At 40.3% G+C, this 17920-nt stretch overlaps 2 protein-coding genes across 2 annotated transcripts in view; both read left to right on the forward strand.

The window, feature by feature from the left end:
• megf8 (multiple EGF-like-domains 8) overlaps window positions 1-11198 on the forward strand; it is a 29627-nt gene extending 18429 nt beyond the window's left edge. The window contains exons 29-44 of the mRNA XM_079895897.1: window positions 42-160; window positions 245-482; window positions 571-742; window positions 1711-1874; window positions 1988-2123; window positions 2243-2474; window positions 2573-2699; window positions 3078-3288; window positions 4182-4396; window positions 4487-4682; window positions 5213-5381; window positions 5474-5666; window positions 6176-6346; window positions 6442-6572; window positions 7483-7615; window positions 7700-11198. Of these exons, the coding sequence (XP_079752023.1) occupies window positions 42-160; window positions 245-482; window positions 571-742; window positions 1711-1874; window positions 1988-2123; window positions 2243-2474; window positions 2573-2699; window positions 3078-3288; window positions 4182-4396; window positions 4487-4682; window positions 5213-5381; window positions 5474-5666; window positions 6176-6346; window positions 6442-6572; window positions 7483-7615; window positions 7700-9184 (4092 nt within the window). The 3' untranslated portion in view covers window positions 9185-11198. The remainder of the gene's footprint in view (window positions 1-41; window positions 161-244; window positions 483-570; window positions 743-1710; window positions 1875-1987; window positions 2124-2242; window positions 2475-2572; window positions 2700-3077; window positions 3289-4181; window positions 4397-4486; window positions 4683-5212; window positions 5382-5473; window positions 5667-6175; window positions 6347-6441; window positions 6573-7482; window positions 7616-7699) is intronic.
• A 407-nt stretch (window positions 11199-11605) lies between these two features.
• On the forward strand, window positions 11606-16480 carry LOC307173092 (uncharacterized protein). Its single transcript, XM_079895898.1, has 3 exons — window positions 11606-11906; window positions 12460-12928; window positions 13693-16480. Exons 2-3 carry the CDS (start codon window positions 12475-12477, stop codon window positions 15093-15095), a joined length of 1857 nt encoding a protein of 618 aa, XP_079752024.1. The 5' UTR covers window positions 11606-11906; window positions 12460-12474; the 3' UTR covers window positions 15096-16480.
• Window positions 16481-17920: the final 1440 nt, after the last annotated feature.

The following is a 17920-nucleotide window of genomic DNA, read 5'->3' on the forward strand; positions in this document are numbered from 1 at the left end:
CAATCTCTCTGAATGTTGGTCTGTTTATTTTCCTCCCACAGAATAAGGCACACAGGTTCCTCCAGAGGATGGGCCACTCCTTGGTGTCTGGGTCACAGGGCACTCTTTGGATGTATGGAGGCCTCTCACTCTCCGAGGGTGTTCTAGGAAATGTTTACAGGTATAATCTTGTGCATTTTACTTGATAACTGATGATAATTTGTATAAAAAATTTGATAATAAATGTTTATATATATTGGTCCAGGTACTCTGTGGCTGATCGTCGCTGGACTCAGATGTTGACCAGTTCAGTGGAGGAAAGTTCAGAGCCCCTGCCCCGCTACCATCACGCCTCTGCTCTGGTGTATAATCATGACCTATTTTCTGGCTCCCAGACAGCCACTCACAGTTTGATGTTGGTGGTTGGTGGGGTCACAAAGAAGGGTGTTGCCAATGACACATGGTGTCTGAACCTCAGCAGTCTGGTGTGGAAGCAGTATAAGGTATTGCATGTTGAATATGCTTATAGTGCTCCGAGGGTTCTCTTCAGTTGTGTTAAAAGTGCAAACTGACTCTGACTTCTGTGTTTAGAGCTCAATGCTGCCCCCTGTGGCTGGACACACTCTAACCGTGCGAAGAGGCTCATCTGTGCTGCTGATTGGTGGTTACTCGCCAGAGAATGGCTTTAACCATCATTTGCTGGAGTTCAGCCCTCAGTCTGGGAACTGGACTATAGCTCCACATACTGGCACACCCCCTACAGGTAGAGATAGAGCACTATACTTTTTCTGTACCTAGGACTGGCATAATTGAGAAATTTTAACTGTTTGTCATAATTACACTTAACAATTTAGTTGCCTGTTTAGTTCACTGAGATGTAAGCTTAATACCCATACACATTAAGAGGAAAACATTTATTCACATAATTTAAAATAAAATATTCATTTAGGCTTTATAAACAACTATGCTCTACAGTTTAGGGTCAGTGAGATTTTATTTGAAAGATATTAATTCTATTCAGCAAGGAAACATTAAATTGATCAAAAGTGACAGTAAAGGCATTTATAATGTGTCAGGATTTCTATCTTAAATAAATTTTTTCCAGCTTTCTATTCATCAAATAATACTGAAAAAAATGTATCACTATGTCTACAAAATATTAAGCAGCATGACTGTTTTCAACATTAATAATAATGAGAAATGTTTCTTAAGCACCAGATCAGCATATTAGACTGATTTCTGAAGGATCATGTAACACTGAAAACTGGAGTAATGATGCTGAAAATTCAGCTTTGCCATCACAGGAATAAATTACATTTTAAAATATATTAAAATAAAAAAACAGTAATTTTTCACTGTATTACTGTTTTTGCTGTATTTTTGATCAAATAAATGCAGCCTTTTGTGAGACACATTAAAAAAATCTTACCGACCCCAAACTGTTGAATGTTGTCGCAACTAGCAAGATTTTAAAATCTTTACAAATTCTCTAATGGGTCCACTTAAGAGATTTCCTTTCACCTGAATATAATAATAATAATAGTAATATTAATAATTGTTGTTGTAATGAATATTAGAATACTAATAAATGGTATCATATTTCTATCCTAAAATCTTCAGTTTATTCGCCCATAGCGGGCAAAAAGTATTTGCCATTATTACACCAGTATTAAAATGAAGTGAAACCGCTTTATATTGATTCAATAATTTTTCCGTCCTTCACCTTTTCAGGTCTTTATGGCCACTCAGCTGTGTATCATGAACAGACTGATGCTGTGTACGTGTTTGGTGGTTACCGTTTTCACGTTGAAGCTGTAGAACCTTCTGGAGAACTCTACAGTCTTTATTACCCCAATCTTACTTGGTCCTTACTGGTCCCCTCTCAGGGAAACAAGGTAACTGTAAAATAAAGCCAAATTGAGGTCAGAATGATGTATGTAAAAGCAGTTGATAGATTACAATTAGAAATGTTAGATGACACTAATCTCTTTTTTTTTCTTTTCTCCAGCCTCTCTCTCGTTTCTTCCATGCTGCGGCCTTAATGAAGGACACCATGGTAATTGTAGGAGGCAGGACAGGGGAAGAGGATTACAGTAACACGGTTTCTCTCTATCAGATCAACTGTAACACATGGATACAGCCAGGTAACAGTTACAAGTATCTGGATCCAGTATATTAATTATACACTCGTTAGCACTAGTTCAAATGGTGTGGGAAAGTTTCACTTTGTTTTTTAAGGCCTTTTCTTGTCCTATTTCTCTAGTGTCCTCGGTGGGAGAACCTGTAAACCGTTCAGTTTCCTTGGCGATGACTGGGTGGGGTGGTCGCCTGTTCCTGTCTGGAGGTTTTAACGGAGTGACTCTAGGGCGGCTTTTGACTCTTTCCCTGCCCACTGACCCTTGCATCCTTTTGCCTACTCCTGAGGCCTGTAACAGCAGTACTGGCAGTTGTGTGTGGTGCCGAGGCACCTGTGCTTCATCGGACACTGCAGAAAGGTATTAAAGGAACTAGTAGTATCTTAATTTACAGTAGGCCATTGTGGGTACCAGAACTTTTTTCTAAATTACGATGTCTCTCTTTCTCTTTTTAACAGATTGGGTTGTACCATTGGTCAGTCTACCTGTTTTCCTACTCCTCGTTCTCCTGATCAGTGTCGCAGACTTAAGACTTGCAGTGAGTGTCTGGCCCGCCACCCTAAAACATTTTCCAGCCCGATGCAGGTAAGATCATCACATCACAAGCCAAAGTATTTCAAGACGAGCTATTTAGTAAATACACTACATAGCCAAATAGTACCTAATTAACAGGTTTGGCAAGGCCTTTTAATTTCAGTAAAAACAAATCATATAGTGGACACTGCCATTCAAAAGTTTTGGGTGGGTTTTTGTCTTTTATGCTCACATTTATTCCTGTCTTTTGCAAGGCACTGTATTTGTGCATAATAGGATGTTTGTTTATAAAGCCTAAAGGAAACCCTTTTGAATTGTAGTGTACATATGGTCACAATTTCAAAGATCAAGAAGAAAAGTTCAAAACATTTAGAGTTAAATCCAGTCTTAGAATTGGAAAAATGGCATGAAATTCTCTCCATCTTTTAGCCTGCTCTGCAGTGTAAGTGGTGCACAAACTGTCCTGAGGGAGCATGTATCAGCAGCTTAGTAAGTTGCACATCAGAGCATGACTGCAGAATAAACCAGAGAGAGATCTTCCTGTCCAGTAACTGCACTGAGACCAGCTGTGAGGCGTCGGACTGCCCCAAGTGCACAGCTTCTGGGAAATGCATGTGGACACGCCAGTTCAAACGCACAGGTGAGAGTGACCACACAATGAGCAGAAGTGATTCTACGGAGCCCCTAAGGGGACATGCTGATGGAAAAAATATGAGATGGGAGGAACAATTATTATATAACTTTACTAATTACTAAAATAAAAGTTTTGCATTCCCCCAACAAATGAGCCAATGCAAAGTTTGCAGATTTAAACGTCTCTTTATACAAATATCAGCAAAACCGCTTGTAGTTAAAGGGTTAGTTCACCCAAAAAGGAAAATTCTGTCTGTAATTACTCATCCTCATGTTGTTCCAACCCCGTAAGACTTTCGTTCATCTTCGGAACACAAATTAAGATATTTTTTTATGAAATCTGAGAGCTGGTTCACTCCTTCATAGGCTGCTAGGTGATTTCATCTGCCAGCCCAGAAAACTTAGTAAAGACATCGGTAAAATAGTCCTACATATAGTGACTAATAGTGACTACAGTTGCTCAACCTTAAGTTTATCAACAAGCTTGATAAACGACGAGAATACTTTTTGTGCGCAAAACCCCCCAAAAATAACGACTTTATTCAACTATTAATTTTCTTCTGTGTGGACGTCTGAGTGAGTTCACGAGAGCGCCACGATGCATGCGCGAGAACTGAGAAGATGACGCTCGCAATCATTTGATGGGAAAGTGTGAAAGGTAAGCCATTCATTTTGTGGCATTGGTAAGGCACTTTTACGTTTTCTCGTTGGTTTCTCACGATTTGGAAATCCAAGAAATGCACACTTTAGAACCATTTTAAACACTACATCGAGACCCATCTGCGTCATCTTCTCAGTTCTCGCGCATGCGCTCTCGTGAACTCGCATCAGAGGCCCACACGGAAGAAAATGAATATTTAATAATATAATAATATTTTTACTTTTGGTTCAACCGTTCAGGTGAGACCAGACGTATCCTGAGCGTAAATCCAACGTACGACTGGACGTGTTTCAGCTACGCCTTGCTTAACGTGTCTCCCATGCAAGTGGAGTCCTCTCCACCAATGCCTTGTCCTGAACCCTGCCATGAAATCAAAACCTGCAACCATTGTTTAAGCTCCCGTGGCTCTGATGGAGGCTGGCAGCGCTGTGTATGGAGCATGGCATTGCAGCAGGTAATGTTTTCGCAAAGTTATTTCTAACTTGATGATTTTCTAAAAGGAATTTGACCCGCAACCTTGTCATCTGTCATCTTTTTTCTCCAGTGCATGAGTCCCTCCTTTGTTCCGTTGCGCTGTGAGGCGGGTCAGTGCGGCCGTTTGCTCACGGATGAAGATTCCTGCTCTCCCCAGTGCTTCCAGCTTACTCAGTGCTCCCAATGCATTTCCAGGCCACAGTGTGGCTGGTGTGCTGCCCGTGGTGGTAACGGGGCAGGACGCTGTCTTCAGGGAGGGCTAAATGGTACATGTCTTCATGTCTTTCTGCAGATTCAACTTGTAAATCATGTAAAAATGGATGACACTGAATTTATTCATTAGTTATAAACCTTTTAGAGGCCTGCTGTATTCAGTTTATCAAAATATCCCTGCCGGGGTATGGAAAGGGAGAGACCTGGTTTTGCTGTCATTGTACAAAAGTATTGGAGCACTCATTGTCGTGATTGACCTGTAAGACTCAAGTATCCCAGAGAAATCTGTAGAGTTCAATAGTTGCCCACTTTTTCAGCAGCCTTGGTATTTTCCCCATTGGGATTTTTAACAAAGTTTTTTTTTTTTTAAAGAGTTAGAAGCTACAAACCAAACCAACCAGCTAAGAGCTAAACCACAACATTTGGGGCAACTGTTTCTTTTACTTCCAGAAACTGACTTTTGCACTATATTTAGACCCAACATCCCTCTCTAGACAGCTTCTGAATTGTTACACCCCACCTATTTCACTCGTTTATCTATTTTTCTATGGGATTAAAACTTAATTGTCTTCCTACTCTGCAGGCGTGAGTGAGCCTCTGTGCCCACAGTGGAACAGTAGCTGGTCCTTCCTGCACTGCCCAGAGGAGGACGAGTGTGCCAATGGACATCACCACTGTAATATCACTCAAGACTGCCATGATCAGCCTGAAGGCTACCACTGCACATGCAGACAGGGCTACGTACTAAGCAGGTATTTTTAACAGCTTTCATTCTCAAACAGAATCATTGACCTTCCAGCGGTTGAGTAGTTAATGTATGTTTTCCTCTCTCTCTTTTTCTCAGTGTGTCGGGTCAGTGTGAGCCAGTGTGCGCTCAAGGCTGTGTTAATGGGACCTGTGTGTTTCCAGGAGTCTGTCAGTGTCACTTTGGGTTTGTCGGGGAAAACTGCTCCTCTCAGTGCCGCTGTAACAAACACAGTAACTGTAAAAGCATCTCTCAGCTGGACACCTGTCTAGAGTGCAAGAATAACACAAAGGTAATAAGAAGGTTCAAGTGGGGTTTTGTTGCTGGTGTTTTTTTTTGTTGTTGCCATGAGTAGATCCTTATAAGAATTATTGCCTTTCGTTTTACATAATCATACAAAAGTTTGGGGTTGGTAAGGTTTTTTTTTCATGTTGAAAGAACACTTACAGTCATCAATGCTGAATTTATTTGATCAAAAATACTGTAAAGCAGTAATATTATGAAATATTATTACAATTTAAAATATTTTCTAATTGAATATATTTTAAAATGTATAATTTATTCCTGTGTTGGCAAAACTACGTTTTTAGCAGTCATTACTCCAGTGTCACATGATCCTTCAGAAATCATTCTAATACACTGATTTACAGTTAAAAGTAGTTGTGCTGCTTAATATTTTTGCGTTTTTTTTAAGGGTTCTTTGATTAATAGAAATCATTTGTAACAATTTAAATGTCTTTACTGTTACTTTTTATCAATTTAATTTGCCATTGCTGAATAAAAGTCTTTTTTTCTTATTAGGGTCAGCACTGTGAAAAGTGTAAGCCCTTGTTTGTGGGCTCAGCAGTGGGAGGTGGGATGTGTCGCCCATGTCGCGAGTTCTGCAGAGGGAACAGTGATGTATGTCTGTCCAAAGACGAGCATCGGAGGGCAGTGGAAAATCCCAAAGACTATCCACTGGACCGTGACAGCGTAAGCAGTGTTTAGGAGATCTGTTCTCTCTGTATGCAGTTGATGAAGTTTTGTTGCAGGGCCTGAGTCCTTCTTTGTATACTTATGCTTCTTAGATTGAACAATGGGCAACAGAGGGCCCTACTGAAGACAATGCTGTGTGTGTGAGCTGTCAGAACAACAGTGTCGGGGATAAGTGTGAGAGCTGCCTCAGTGGCTACTTCCTGCTGCAAGGGAAGTGTGAGAAGTGAGTGGATCAGAAAATTAGCATTGTCTGTTATTGTTCTCTTATATTTCATTAGATATTTGTCATGCTTGTATTCTTGTGAGAAAGTAGAATGCACTATATATAATGTGCAATGTATGCAGATTTTTGTTGTTGTTGTAGGCATAGAAAACCTGAAAGGATGTTTAGACTTTTTAAATGTGCAGTAAAACTACAGTAAACTGTGTTGCAATGCTCTCGACTTGGAAACATTGTCTTTTATGATTTTTAAGCATATCCCTTGACTCATTAGCCCCTTTCACACAGCAATCCCAGTAAATTACAGAACATTTTTCCCATTAAATACACAAATATGCTGTTCACACAAGCAATGGCATTCAGTCTTTTTACTGGTAAGATACCATTCACACATCAGTACTAAAATACCGGTAAACTCTTGATGTCAATCATTGGAAATTACCTTTAAATACTGAGGTGTTTTCTTCATCCACCAGAGCTTTATGATTGGCCTAAAGCAACCTTTTTACGTCAGCGCATTCTGACCTCATGTGCTCATACTGGTAATCTTCATTCTTTGTTCACACACAGCATCATACCAGCAATTTACTGGTAATGTTACAACTTCTCATACCGGGAAATTGCCAGAACTGATTTACCGGTATTTTTGAAAAGGTCCTGTTCACACAATCTCTTAATGGTAATTTACTGGTAATTTACAAGTAAAACCTCTGTGTGAAAGGTGCTATTATTTAATTTGACTGCCAAAAGTTAGCGCATGTTTACAGAGAATTAAAAAAAAAGTTGGCAGTTGTCTACCATGTTAGAGATAAGAGAATGACTCAATCTTAAGCTTTTTAAAAGTCACTTTGTAAAAAATACAAAGTTTCTGATCCAGTTAGACTTCCATTTTTTTTCTATTGCTTGCTTGTAGATGTCAGTGTAATGCCCATGCAGACACCTGTAATGAACATGATGGCACTGGCTGTCCTTGTCAGAACAACACAGAAACTTCATCCTGTCTGAGCAGCCCACAGAATGACCGCAAAGAGTGTTACAGACAACAGGTAATGGCCAATTCATTACAACCAATTACATTTTATTCTGTATTTCACAAATAAGACATGCATTAATCCTATTTGTGCTTATAGTGCGCCAAGTGCAAAGATTCATTCAATGGCAATCCAGTAAATGGGCGGCAGTGCTACCGGCAGTTCAACGTGGACAGTGAGTGCTGCTTCGATCCCACGTCACAGGTCAACTGCTTCCATGAGCCCAACATCCGCAATCTGCTCATGGGCCGCACAGTGTTCTTTTCTGCCCAGCCCAAGTTCACTAACGTGGATATCCGTGTCACCATTGACGTTACATTTGGAGAGGTCGAGGTCTACGTATCCAACTCGCATGACACCTTCATTGTGGAGGTAGACCGCCAGACCGGCGTGCATACCATCAAGATTGAGGACGAGGCTACCTCTGCGACCGCTTCACGGGGAGAAAAGGAGGTTCCTCTCGCACCACCGTCGCCCATGAAGGTGTTTGCGAACTCCTCGTCGGCATTACTCGGCACTCTGCAGTCTACAAAGTCACAAGGTACAGATCGTGAGGTGCGGGAAGAACGAACCGAAGGTCTCATAACCTACATCACCGTGTGGAAGCCACAGACGGTATTAATCGTACGCAGTGTACGGGACCGCGTTGTCATCACCTTCCCGCACGAAGTGCACTCGCTCAAGTCCAGCCGTTTCTATATCGCCCTACGTGGTGTGGGCACAGAGACCCATAACGGAGAGTCTCAAGGTCTCCTCTTTCTACGACAGGACCAGGCCCACATTGACCTCTTTGTCTTTTTCTCTGTCTTCTTCTCCTGCTTCTTCCTCTTCCTGTCCGTCTGCGTGCTACTCTGGAAAGTCAAGCAGTTCTTAGACTTCCGCCGAGAGCAGCGACGCCACATTCAAGAGATGACCAAGATGGCCTCTCGTCCATTCGCCAAACTCACCGTCTTTCTGGAGCCTGAGGAGCCGCAGCTGGTTTACTTGCCCTCTGCCGGAGGGGGCAGCGCCGTATCCCTGGCCCAGGTCCGGACAGGCAAGCTTGGTGGCATGGTGATGGGCCAGAGGGGACGACCTGGGGCTTTGTCCTACAAACACGACCCTAGCACAGGCACTACCATTCACCTCCACCACCACCACCATCTCGCTTTGAGTGGAGGCACCAACGGACAGCACCTTCCCCTGCACTACCTGAACACTCACCACTATGCGCCCAGCTCTACGGCCAACCCGACCTCGCATCACCACCACCATCATCCGTCCTCGCATGGCAGCTACCAGCATTTCTGCCGCTCCGACCCCTTCCTTTCTCAACTCATGGGTTTTTCGTACTCGTCCTTCAAAGTCGGACCAATCACTCTGGAGCCCACAGACGACGGGATGGCAGGGGTGGCCACTGTGCTCATACAGCTGCCAGGAGGCATCCTTGCACCCAACCGGGCCTGCTTGGGTTCGGCGCTCGTCACTTTGCGACAGAATTTGCAGGAGTACTGTGGACATGGTGGAGCAGGAACGCACCCTGGTGCTGGGGGGGGGCGAAAAGGCTTGCTGGGCCACCAGCATCTAACCACCATGGCCATGTGAGGAGAACGTAATGAGATAGGAAATGAATGGGAGAAAGATATTGAAAAGGAAAAAAAAAACAATCAAGGGAGTTTTCATGAACAAGAAAAGGAAGGACAAAGGAAGTTGCAGAGATTTCAAAGGGAATTCCGTTTACCCCAAAATTGAACATTCTGTCAGCATTTGCTCACCCTTATGTTGTTACAGGAATGACTTTTTTGTCCATGCAATGAAAGTCAAAAACAGAAAGACAGCAAAAGAAAATGAAATTGTACCCCATTGACTTTCATTGTATGGACAAAAAACACTCCAAAATGGAAAACATACAAGTTTTGAATGACATGAAGGTGAGTAAATGACCATTTTCAAGGTAAACTATCCCTTTCGTTTTGGTTTGCTTTGTTGGGGCTACAAAAGGGGTGTATTTATTACAGGAGAGAAAAAAGGTAAATCATTGGAAATGTGATTTGTACATATACTGTAATTAATTAAGTGTTGTTTACTTGTTTATCACTCCTAACAAGCTCCTATATTGACTTAAGGCAGCAACCTTTATGCAATGCCCTACTTTTATCTCCATGCTTTACTGCGTCCTATATATACACTACTGAAATTAGCTCTACAAGACGATGACAACGGCATGACATATCAACCGGTGAAAAAGTTGTCTTTGCAGCTGAACCAATGTGCTTTATATTTTCATGTGACAATCTGAACTGCCATCCAAACCAAGAGACGGTGCAACATGTCCGCTTGAATGTGCAAAACTTTGATTGTCTGCAAAAAACGTGGGCAAATGTTGTAAAAAATGTAGTTGTAATGCTTTTGTTACTGGTATTTTGTCATGGCTGTGATTGATTGATGCTTCCTGTAATATAACAGATTTGAATCTAGTCAATAGGTCAATAGTTTCATGGTGAGCCATTGGCTTTTTTATATACATACTGATTCAGACTGAAGATGCATTTCAGACTGTCAATCAACAGCTTACATGTCATTTTTGTTTGCATTGATGAAATGCCTTTACTCACTTTGCCTTGACAAGACGTTTTGTATTAAATTTAGGACTGAATTTCTAATTGAGTTTAGGCCATTAATCTTTAGTGCTGCAATTGTGAGTTTTATGAAGGAATAAACTGATTAACCAAGGGCCCATGCAGAAAAGTAAAAAAAAAAAAAAAAAAAAAAAAAAAAAAATCACATTGTGTAGGAAATGAAGGATACTATTTTTTTCTGTTCCCTCCTTACACTACTTCAGTTTCAACAACTGTTGAATATTATATATTACATATTACTTTAATCTTTGTAGGACAGTGGGATGATCAATTCAATTTTATTGCCCAGTCTGGGTTGCTGCAGCATTCTGATGGGTCATGTTTTAGCCTGATGTATGAGATCTGTTGAACAAAAAGTGCAATGGAAATTTTAAACCTAAAATATAGTATGCTCCTGGTGAGAAACTACAAGGTAATAAAATAAAGAGAAGAAAATACTACAGTTAGCTCTTAACATGTATGATGGTTCTTGGCGTTTGTATTGCCATTTATATGGAGTCACCATTGTTTTGCTTATTTGTTGTTTTGTGTTTTGAGGATGGACTGTTATTTTCCACTGTGTTCTGACTGGTATTTATGTAGGTTGATGTAGAAAGTTACATTTTCTCTTTTTTTCCTTTTTTTTTTTTTTCTTGTCTGTCTTTTTTTTTTTTTTTGAGAATTGAAGCGTCCTGGTGAATTATAAGATACTATGAAAAGTGTTCATTTGAAATAATGGTTATTTAATGTAAATAATATAAACATAACAGGAGAAGCCATATGTTTATCTCAGATGCTGCAGCACAAGGGATAAAGCAATCTTCAGCTGACAATTGGTTATTTTGTTATTTGGTCATTAAATCAGGTTTGAATAGGGTAAAGAAAGTTTTGTGTTCTATTCAGTCATTTCCAAATGCTTTTGCAGCTTTTTCTGTGGTTGATGCACATGCCTTTGATGCTTAACAGCAGTTTGTCCATAATAAAATATCATCCATTAATTAACAGGGTTTGTTGTGTTGTTTTATTCCTGACTTAAAACTTTCTTCTTATAAAAATTTGATGTGCTATAGAAAAAAAGACTCGCTGTGTGGAAGAAAAAACAGTAACTGCACATTTGATAACATTGTAGGTATGATTAAAATCGGGTCTCTTACACAGTGATCTTTCCTGTAATATATTGATTAGGTTATATTATGATTAGATGCATAGAAAACGGTGTGAAAATTGACCTCAAAGCATTTTTTATCATCATTTTTTATTTTATTAAGTTTAAGATGTATTTTATTTGGGAATAAGTCTTTAAAAATATATTTTTTAAGAGATAATAAATACAAAACAAGCGTTCACGAACTTTTATTTTGAAAACCGCTACCGCGTTTACCTTATTTTGAAATGTATCATCGTTGCTGGCTTTACGTTGATATTATCTATAACCAGTATCGTTTTAACGTATTTCAGACCTGGACACAATCGCAAACTGCGTTATGTCCCTGAGAGCTAAACTCCTAATCTCCTAGTATAATTAGACGTGTTGTTGGTGTCATTTTAGGGGTGGATGGATGTACAAGACGCCTGTTTAAGGTGTAGGATGCTGTACACTAAAGGCTGTCAGTGTCCAAATCCTTTAGACAACCAACACAATCTTCAGTACAATCGGATTTTCATTGCCGTCTAAATGCAACCGATTAACTAAAGGTTTAGTATTCGCGGTAAGATGATTTTGTGCTTTACTTGAGTCAATACGACCCTCATGTTTACATCTGCATGTCTGCAACCAGCTAATACTGTCACTGTCACATTAGCTATATGATTAAATATGCCTGCTAATAAACATAAACTAGCCTGAGGTGGTTTCCTGGTTTTAGTAGGTGTCCCAGCCTGGTCAGGCAGTCTTCTTGGCTGGTTTTAGAGGAGTCTTGCACACTTTTCAGCTGGTTTGACTGCGAGACCAGTAAACACATGCTTGGCCATATGGGAAACCAGACAGACCAGTTTGTACAGACTATTAGACCACCTTTAACCAGCTACCATGTTCCAAAACATAGATTTTTCAGCTAAATTTTGTTCAAATCCAGATGCTTTACTTCCTACTGGAATTTGAGATTGGAGAACAGAAACATCAACCTATCCGTTTGGGTGATAATTTAAAAGAAGAAATTGTACTTATAATAGTAATAATATCATAGTATTTATGCTATTCCAGGTATTTCTTGTAAGTAAAGCTATAGACTATATTATTGTCCTTCCCAAATATTTCTTTAGGTTGTGCACAAGAAGATGAAAGCTAACATGTTAAAGAAAAGAACGTTATCCAGACAAAAGAAAATAGCCAAACAGCTGCAAAATGTTGATAAAGAGCCATTGCCATCAAATAGTGATGGCATCAGTATCGACATGGATAAAACCAAAACATCTAATGACACTGAGGTCACACAGATGAGACTAGAACAAGAAGAGCTGGAGGCTTTGGGAGTCCTAACGGTGTCATCTGAACAACAGAAGCAACAGCCTCATCCTCCTGCTTTCAGAGCATTCGTTCCAAAGACAGAACCGGACTATGTCCCCTTAAACCCACCCAGTTTTCAGGTCAAAACTGAGCCTGGCATTTATGAAGTGCTGCAGAGAGAGTCTGCCTTGATTGTGAAGGAGGAAAATGAGAGTTGGAAGGAAGTGAAGCTTGAGACACCAGATGAAATCTCTGTGGGTGCTTCTGGCCTGGAGAAAAACACAGGTAATTGATTTATTTAATAAGCCCTGGTCTTATAATTTACAAAAATGTACAAAATGTGGAGACATGCGTCTTTTTTTTTTTTTTTTTTTTCTTTTTTTTGTCCTTTCGTTTTAGTTTAGTTTGGGTGATAGTATAGTTTAATGTTCTTCAAGTGTTTTTTAGAGCTTATCTGTTTTTTTATTTAGTATTTTAATTATTTTAGTATTTTTATGCTAATAATGTAAATATTTAATTTGATATAATGAAATTAAATAACAATTGATTATTACCGAAATTTACATTTTATTTAGATTTTATTTTTTAAATAAAAGTTAATGGATGCATTTTAATTTATTTTCAGTTCCTTCAATTATGCAAGTTTTTATTTCAATCTACATTTTCATTGAGTTTCTGACAGTGAACCCTTCCTGTTAGTGACATATGGTTTAATGAAGGTGGGTTATACAATTTGCCCCGTGTCAAAAATGTATACCGACTGTATAAACTTTTTATAATGAAGTTAAACAATAATTGGATAATGATGAATAAAAATAAATAAATGTAACATTTATTTAAAAAATATAGACAAAAAATGTAGTGCTATTTTAGATTTAGTTTCAGTTCTTCCAGTCATATATGCGTTGATTTCAGTCTATGTTTTTGTTGTTGTTTTCATTAATATTAATAACACTGCCTGTTAATTGATTTGAGATCATAACCTAAACCTAAGAAGACTTGGCATTTGACTTTCGAGTTCTTTTTTCTGTCTCTTTTTCCCTTCACAGCTTCTTCCTCTCTGATTTTTCCTTGCCCCCATTGCACTGTGACTTTCACTGAGTTTACCTACCTGGACAAACACCTCAAATGGTGCCATCAAGGTGAATATCTGGCTTGGGTAAAAAAACACAAAGTCTACAACTGCTCTAAAATATCCTCTGGGATGCTCAGCTGCTCGTCATGTCACTATCGGTTCTTCTCTCAGAGGCAGCTGGAGACCCACATGCGCAAGGCCCACCTTCCCACGCCCAAACCCACCCGAAAGCGTTACACCTGCCCGCAGTGTGATCGGAGCTTCGATTACATCGGTAACCTGCAAAACCACTGCCGCCGATGCCATGGCTTAGCCACGGTGTGTAAAGATGGACATATTAGCTGTGCCGCATGCGGGAAAAGCTTTGCCGGAGTCTGGGGTCTCGGACCACATCACTGCCACGAAGAGGACGAGAAGAAACCCACAGTGGGTGTCGACGAACCCATTTGCACGGACCGTGGCTACTTGTGCCGAGATTGTGGAAAGAACTGCTCCACGCTTCAATGTCTGACGATACACAAACGTACTCACACGGGCGAGAAGCCGTGCGTCTGCGGAGACTGCGGCCGTAGGTTCATTGATATGGGGAGCCTGCGGAAGCACAAAGTCATCCACACAGGGATCCGGCCGTTCAAGTGCCCCGAATGCGATAAAGAGTTCGCCAGGATGGGCCACCTTAGATGCCATCTGCGAACCCACACGGGAGAAAGGCCGTACCAGTGCCCCCAATGCGGGATGAGTTTCAGCCACCGATCGACGCTTCGGATCCACCAAGACGTTCACTCCAAAGAAAAAACATTTCCGTGCCCCGACTGCGGCAAAACATTCTCTGCTCTGAGGTACGTGAAGGTCCACCAAAGAGCGCACAACTCCGAGCGAATGCTGCAGTGCAGAGAGTGCACAAAGACATTTACACGGGAGGACGTGCTCAAGAAACACCTGCGCATTCACACGGGCGAGCGGCCGTACTACTGTAACGTCTGCAGCAAGCGTTTCGTCCGTATCCAACACCTGAAGAACCACATGCGCACGCACACTGGCGAGAAACCATACCGCTGCGAGCAGTGCGGCTCCAGCTACGCCCAATCCGGCGATTTGACCAAACACATGAGGAGACACACGGGGGAAAAACCCTACGCCTGTTCTGACTGCGACCGTCGCTTCAACAACTCAGGCGACCTCAGCAAACACAGGCGCAGCCACACGGGCCACAGACCCTACAAGTGTACGGAGTGCGGGAAAAGTTTTCTTCTGCCCCAGCACCTGAAGTTACACAAGCAAACGCACACGGGCGAGAGGCCTTACAGCTGCCCGCGGTGTCTCCGCACCTTCACTCGCTCACACCATCTTTCTCAACACATGGAAAAGCATATATGAGGATAAGGAGACTGCACCACTTCTGTTTCATTTGGGGAAATGGATTGGGTGTTTATTGATGAATTGGAAATTAGTTTACTTCTTAAAAGTATCTGAATCCAGGTGCATAATCTTCCTTTCTGGACTGCCCTTAAAGGGATAGATCACCCGAAAATGAAAATTCTCACCCTCAAGTTGTTCCAAACCTGTATGAATTTCTATTTCTGTTGAACACAAAAGTAGAGATTTTGAAGATTATATGTAACCAAACAGTTGATGGGCTCCATTGATTATGGAAGTCAATGGGACCCATCAACTGTTTGGTTACTGACATTCTTCAAAATATCTTATTTTGTGTTCAGCAGAAATAGAAATTCATACAGGTTTGGAATGACATGAGGGTGAGTAAAGAATGACAGAATTTTCATTTTTGGGTGAACTATTCCTTTAAAGGTTTAGCATATAGTTATTTTGCATGCTCAACTCCATTGGAGACATTAAATGAATAGAATTAATGCCTTACATTTATTTTTGTTAGTTTGGGAATTAAGTCGGGAAAAAAAGAACCAGAAAAACAGTGCTTTGGCTTCAATGTATCTATTTAAAGGTGTTGGCAGCACTGTAGATGAAATTGTAAAATTATTTAAAGTTCATATTTAACCATTTGAAGACACTGTTGGTTCATAATAATGAACAAGGATATATATATTTAAAAAAAAAACTGCTGTGGCATAATAATAATGGAAGCATTTAAAGGCTGCATCATGTATAAATTGAGGTCAAAATTACTCTTTTTGCTCAACACTCGAGTGATCTGAAAATATGATTAAAAGATGAATGAGGCACATGTTGTTGCCAACTAAGTGTAAAAGCAGTTGTGTTAATATAAAAGTGACATTATGCACTTTTGCCTCGTATTCATCTTTTAATATGTTCAGATGCCTTGTGTAAAGCAAAAAAGCAATTTTGTCTTTACTATCCTAATGCTTTATGGAGGGCACTGTATATCTACCTTTGTGTGTTGGATTTTCATCAAGTAAATACTGTAATGAGTTGGTTATTTTACAGTCTATTGTTGTAGTTGATCCTAAAATCCTTCCATTTATTGTTACTGTTCAATGCCAAAGTATTTCAAATGTAAGATAATTTAATAATTATTATTGTGGCTAGTTAAGATGAGTTTATGGCCTGAAGCACTGATAACTTGGTCATACTGATGTAATATAAAAATCAGTATGAAGCTCTATGATATAAGTTCATGATTTTTCTGCTAATTTAGAAATATATGACTTGTGACTGTTCGCTAAAATTTACTCAGTGGTTTCGTCATTGTATTGGCTTGAACTGTGCATCTGAAACTGTATTCGTCTTATCTTAAATAAAGAGTAAAATACAATATCCTAACCATGGCCATTTTGTCTAAAACATTGTCTTTTTGTCTTTCCTTCTCAGCTTGTGCAGAAACTACCAAAGCATTGTCGCAGTCTGTGCAAACGCTTAAAGCCAATAGATGGATCACTTGGTCAAAGGGCCCGAACAGGTCTGCTTCAGTCAATGTTGGGGGAATAGCCCTATTATTTTTATGTCTGCGATTACGAGGACAACAGCGTGACTGGTGCACCAACACAGATAACAAAGATGTATTTAGGGCTAAATAATATTGAGTCTACCTTTGTTTAAAGCTGGAATCAATACTTCTTAAAGCATGTCCATTTTTCATTTAGCAAGCCTCTTGTCTGAGAGGAGGGTCAGGGAGATGTATGGAAGGGAGCGTGTTTTAATTCTCTCTGTTGCTGTAGTATAATAATAGTTGTCAGAACAAGCACGGCTCCTAAAGATCGGGTGATAGGGAGGTGAGCCACGCACAAAATTAATAGATTTTGAAAATTGAGACAGATTATGTGACAGGTTTTTTCCCCCCTCACATGATTTTCTTGTCTTACAGGGTACGGAGAGAAATGACCATTGGAGACTGTAACATGGGTAACATTTTTGAGTTTTTGAATACACTCTCCAAAAATATTGCTTTTGAATGGTACTGGCTATGTAAGTCCCTCAATAGAAACTGTACATTTTTATAAATTGCAACAAGCATTTCAATTTGGTAGCAGTTCCTCCTTTGGGGCACCAGGGGGAAATAGATATCTGTCAATGCGTGCTTTTGGGAATTAGGATGTGCTTCGGTGCCATCTGTCTCCTGTGTTTCTCACACTTCACACAGCGAGACAGCCTCCTGGGTTATTTCACACAAACAAGTGAAAAAGCATAACGGCTTCTAATGCGTAACATTTAATTCTGTTTGCGCTACTCCCTTGTCTCCGTGTCAAATTGTGATTATGAAATCAAACTTTCCACACAGAATTTGTGTTCCGCTGTGCTGCTTTTACATATTTTTGTATGTAAACAAGCGCTAGACGGACCTCTTTGGCTGGTGCGACTCGTGGATTTTTCGAGACAGATACCCACATTTCGAGGTCTCCCAAATGAGGGTTTTAAGGAGCCGACTTTTCTTTTTCTTTTTGTTGCGCTGCGTTTCTCGCGTTTTTAAAGGCAAGACTGCTGTTTATGTGACCCTCTTAAAGTCACCATGAAATCAAAATAGATTCTTTTTATAGAATATTTACGTATTTTTATTATAGCCTAAATGATTTATTTGCACATCAGTATTTAAAAAAAAATTATAATCTCGTAATCTTTAATCAAAATAACCCCCCCCCCCCCCTCCCCTCCCTCTTGCAGTGACATCTCATCTCTGATGACTTGTTTACTGGCGCGAGGGCGGGACAACCTGTCACTCAAATGAGATCACAGCAATAGCAAACCACAATAATGATCCAGTTCATTCC

Source organism: Squalius cephalus (assembly GCF_949319135.1).
Source record: "Squalius cephalus genome assembly, chromosome: 15".
NCBI lineage: Eukaryota > Metazoa > Chordata > Actinopteri > Cypriniformes > Leuciscidae > Squalius > Squalius cephalus.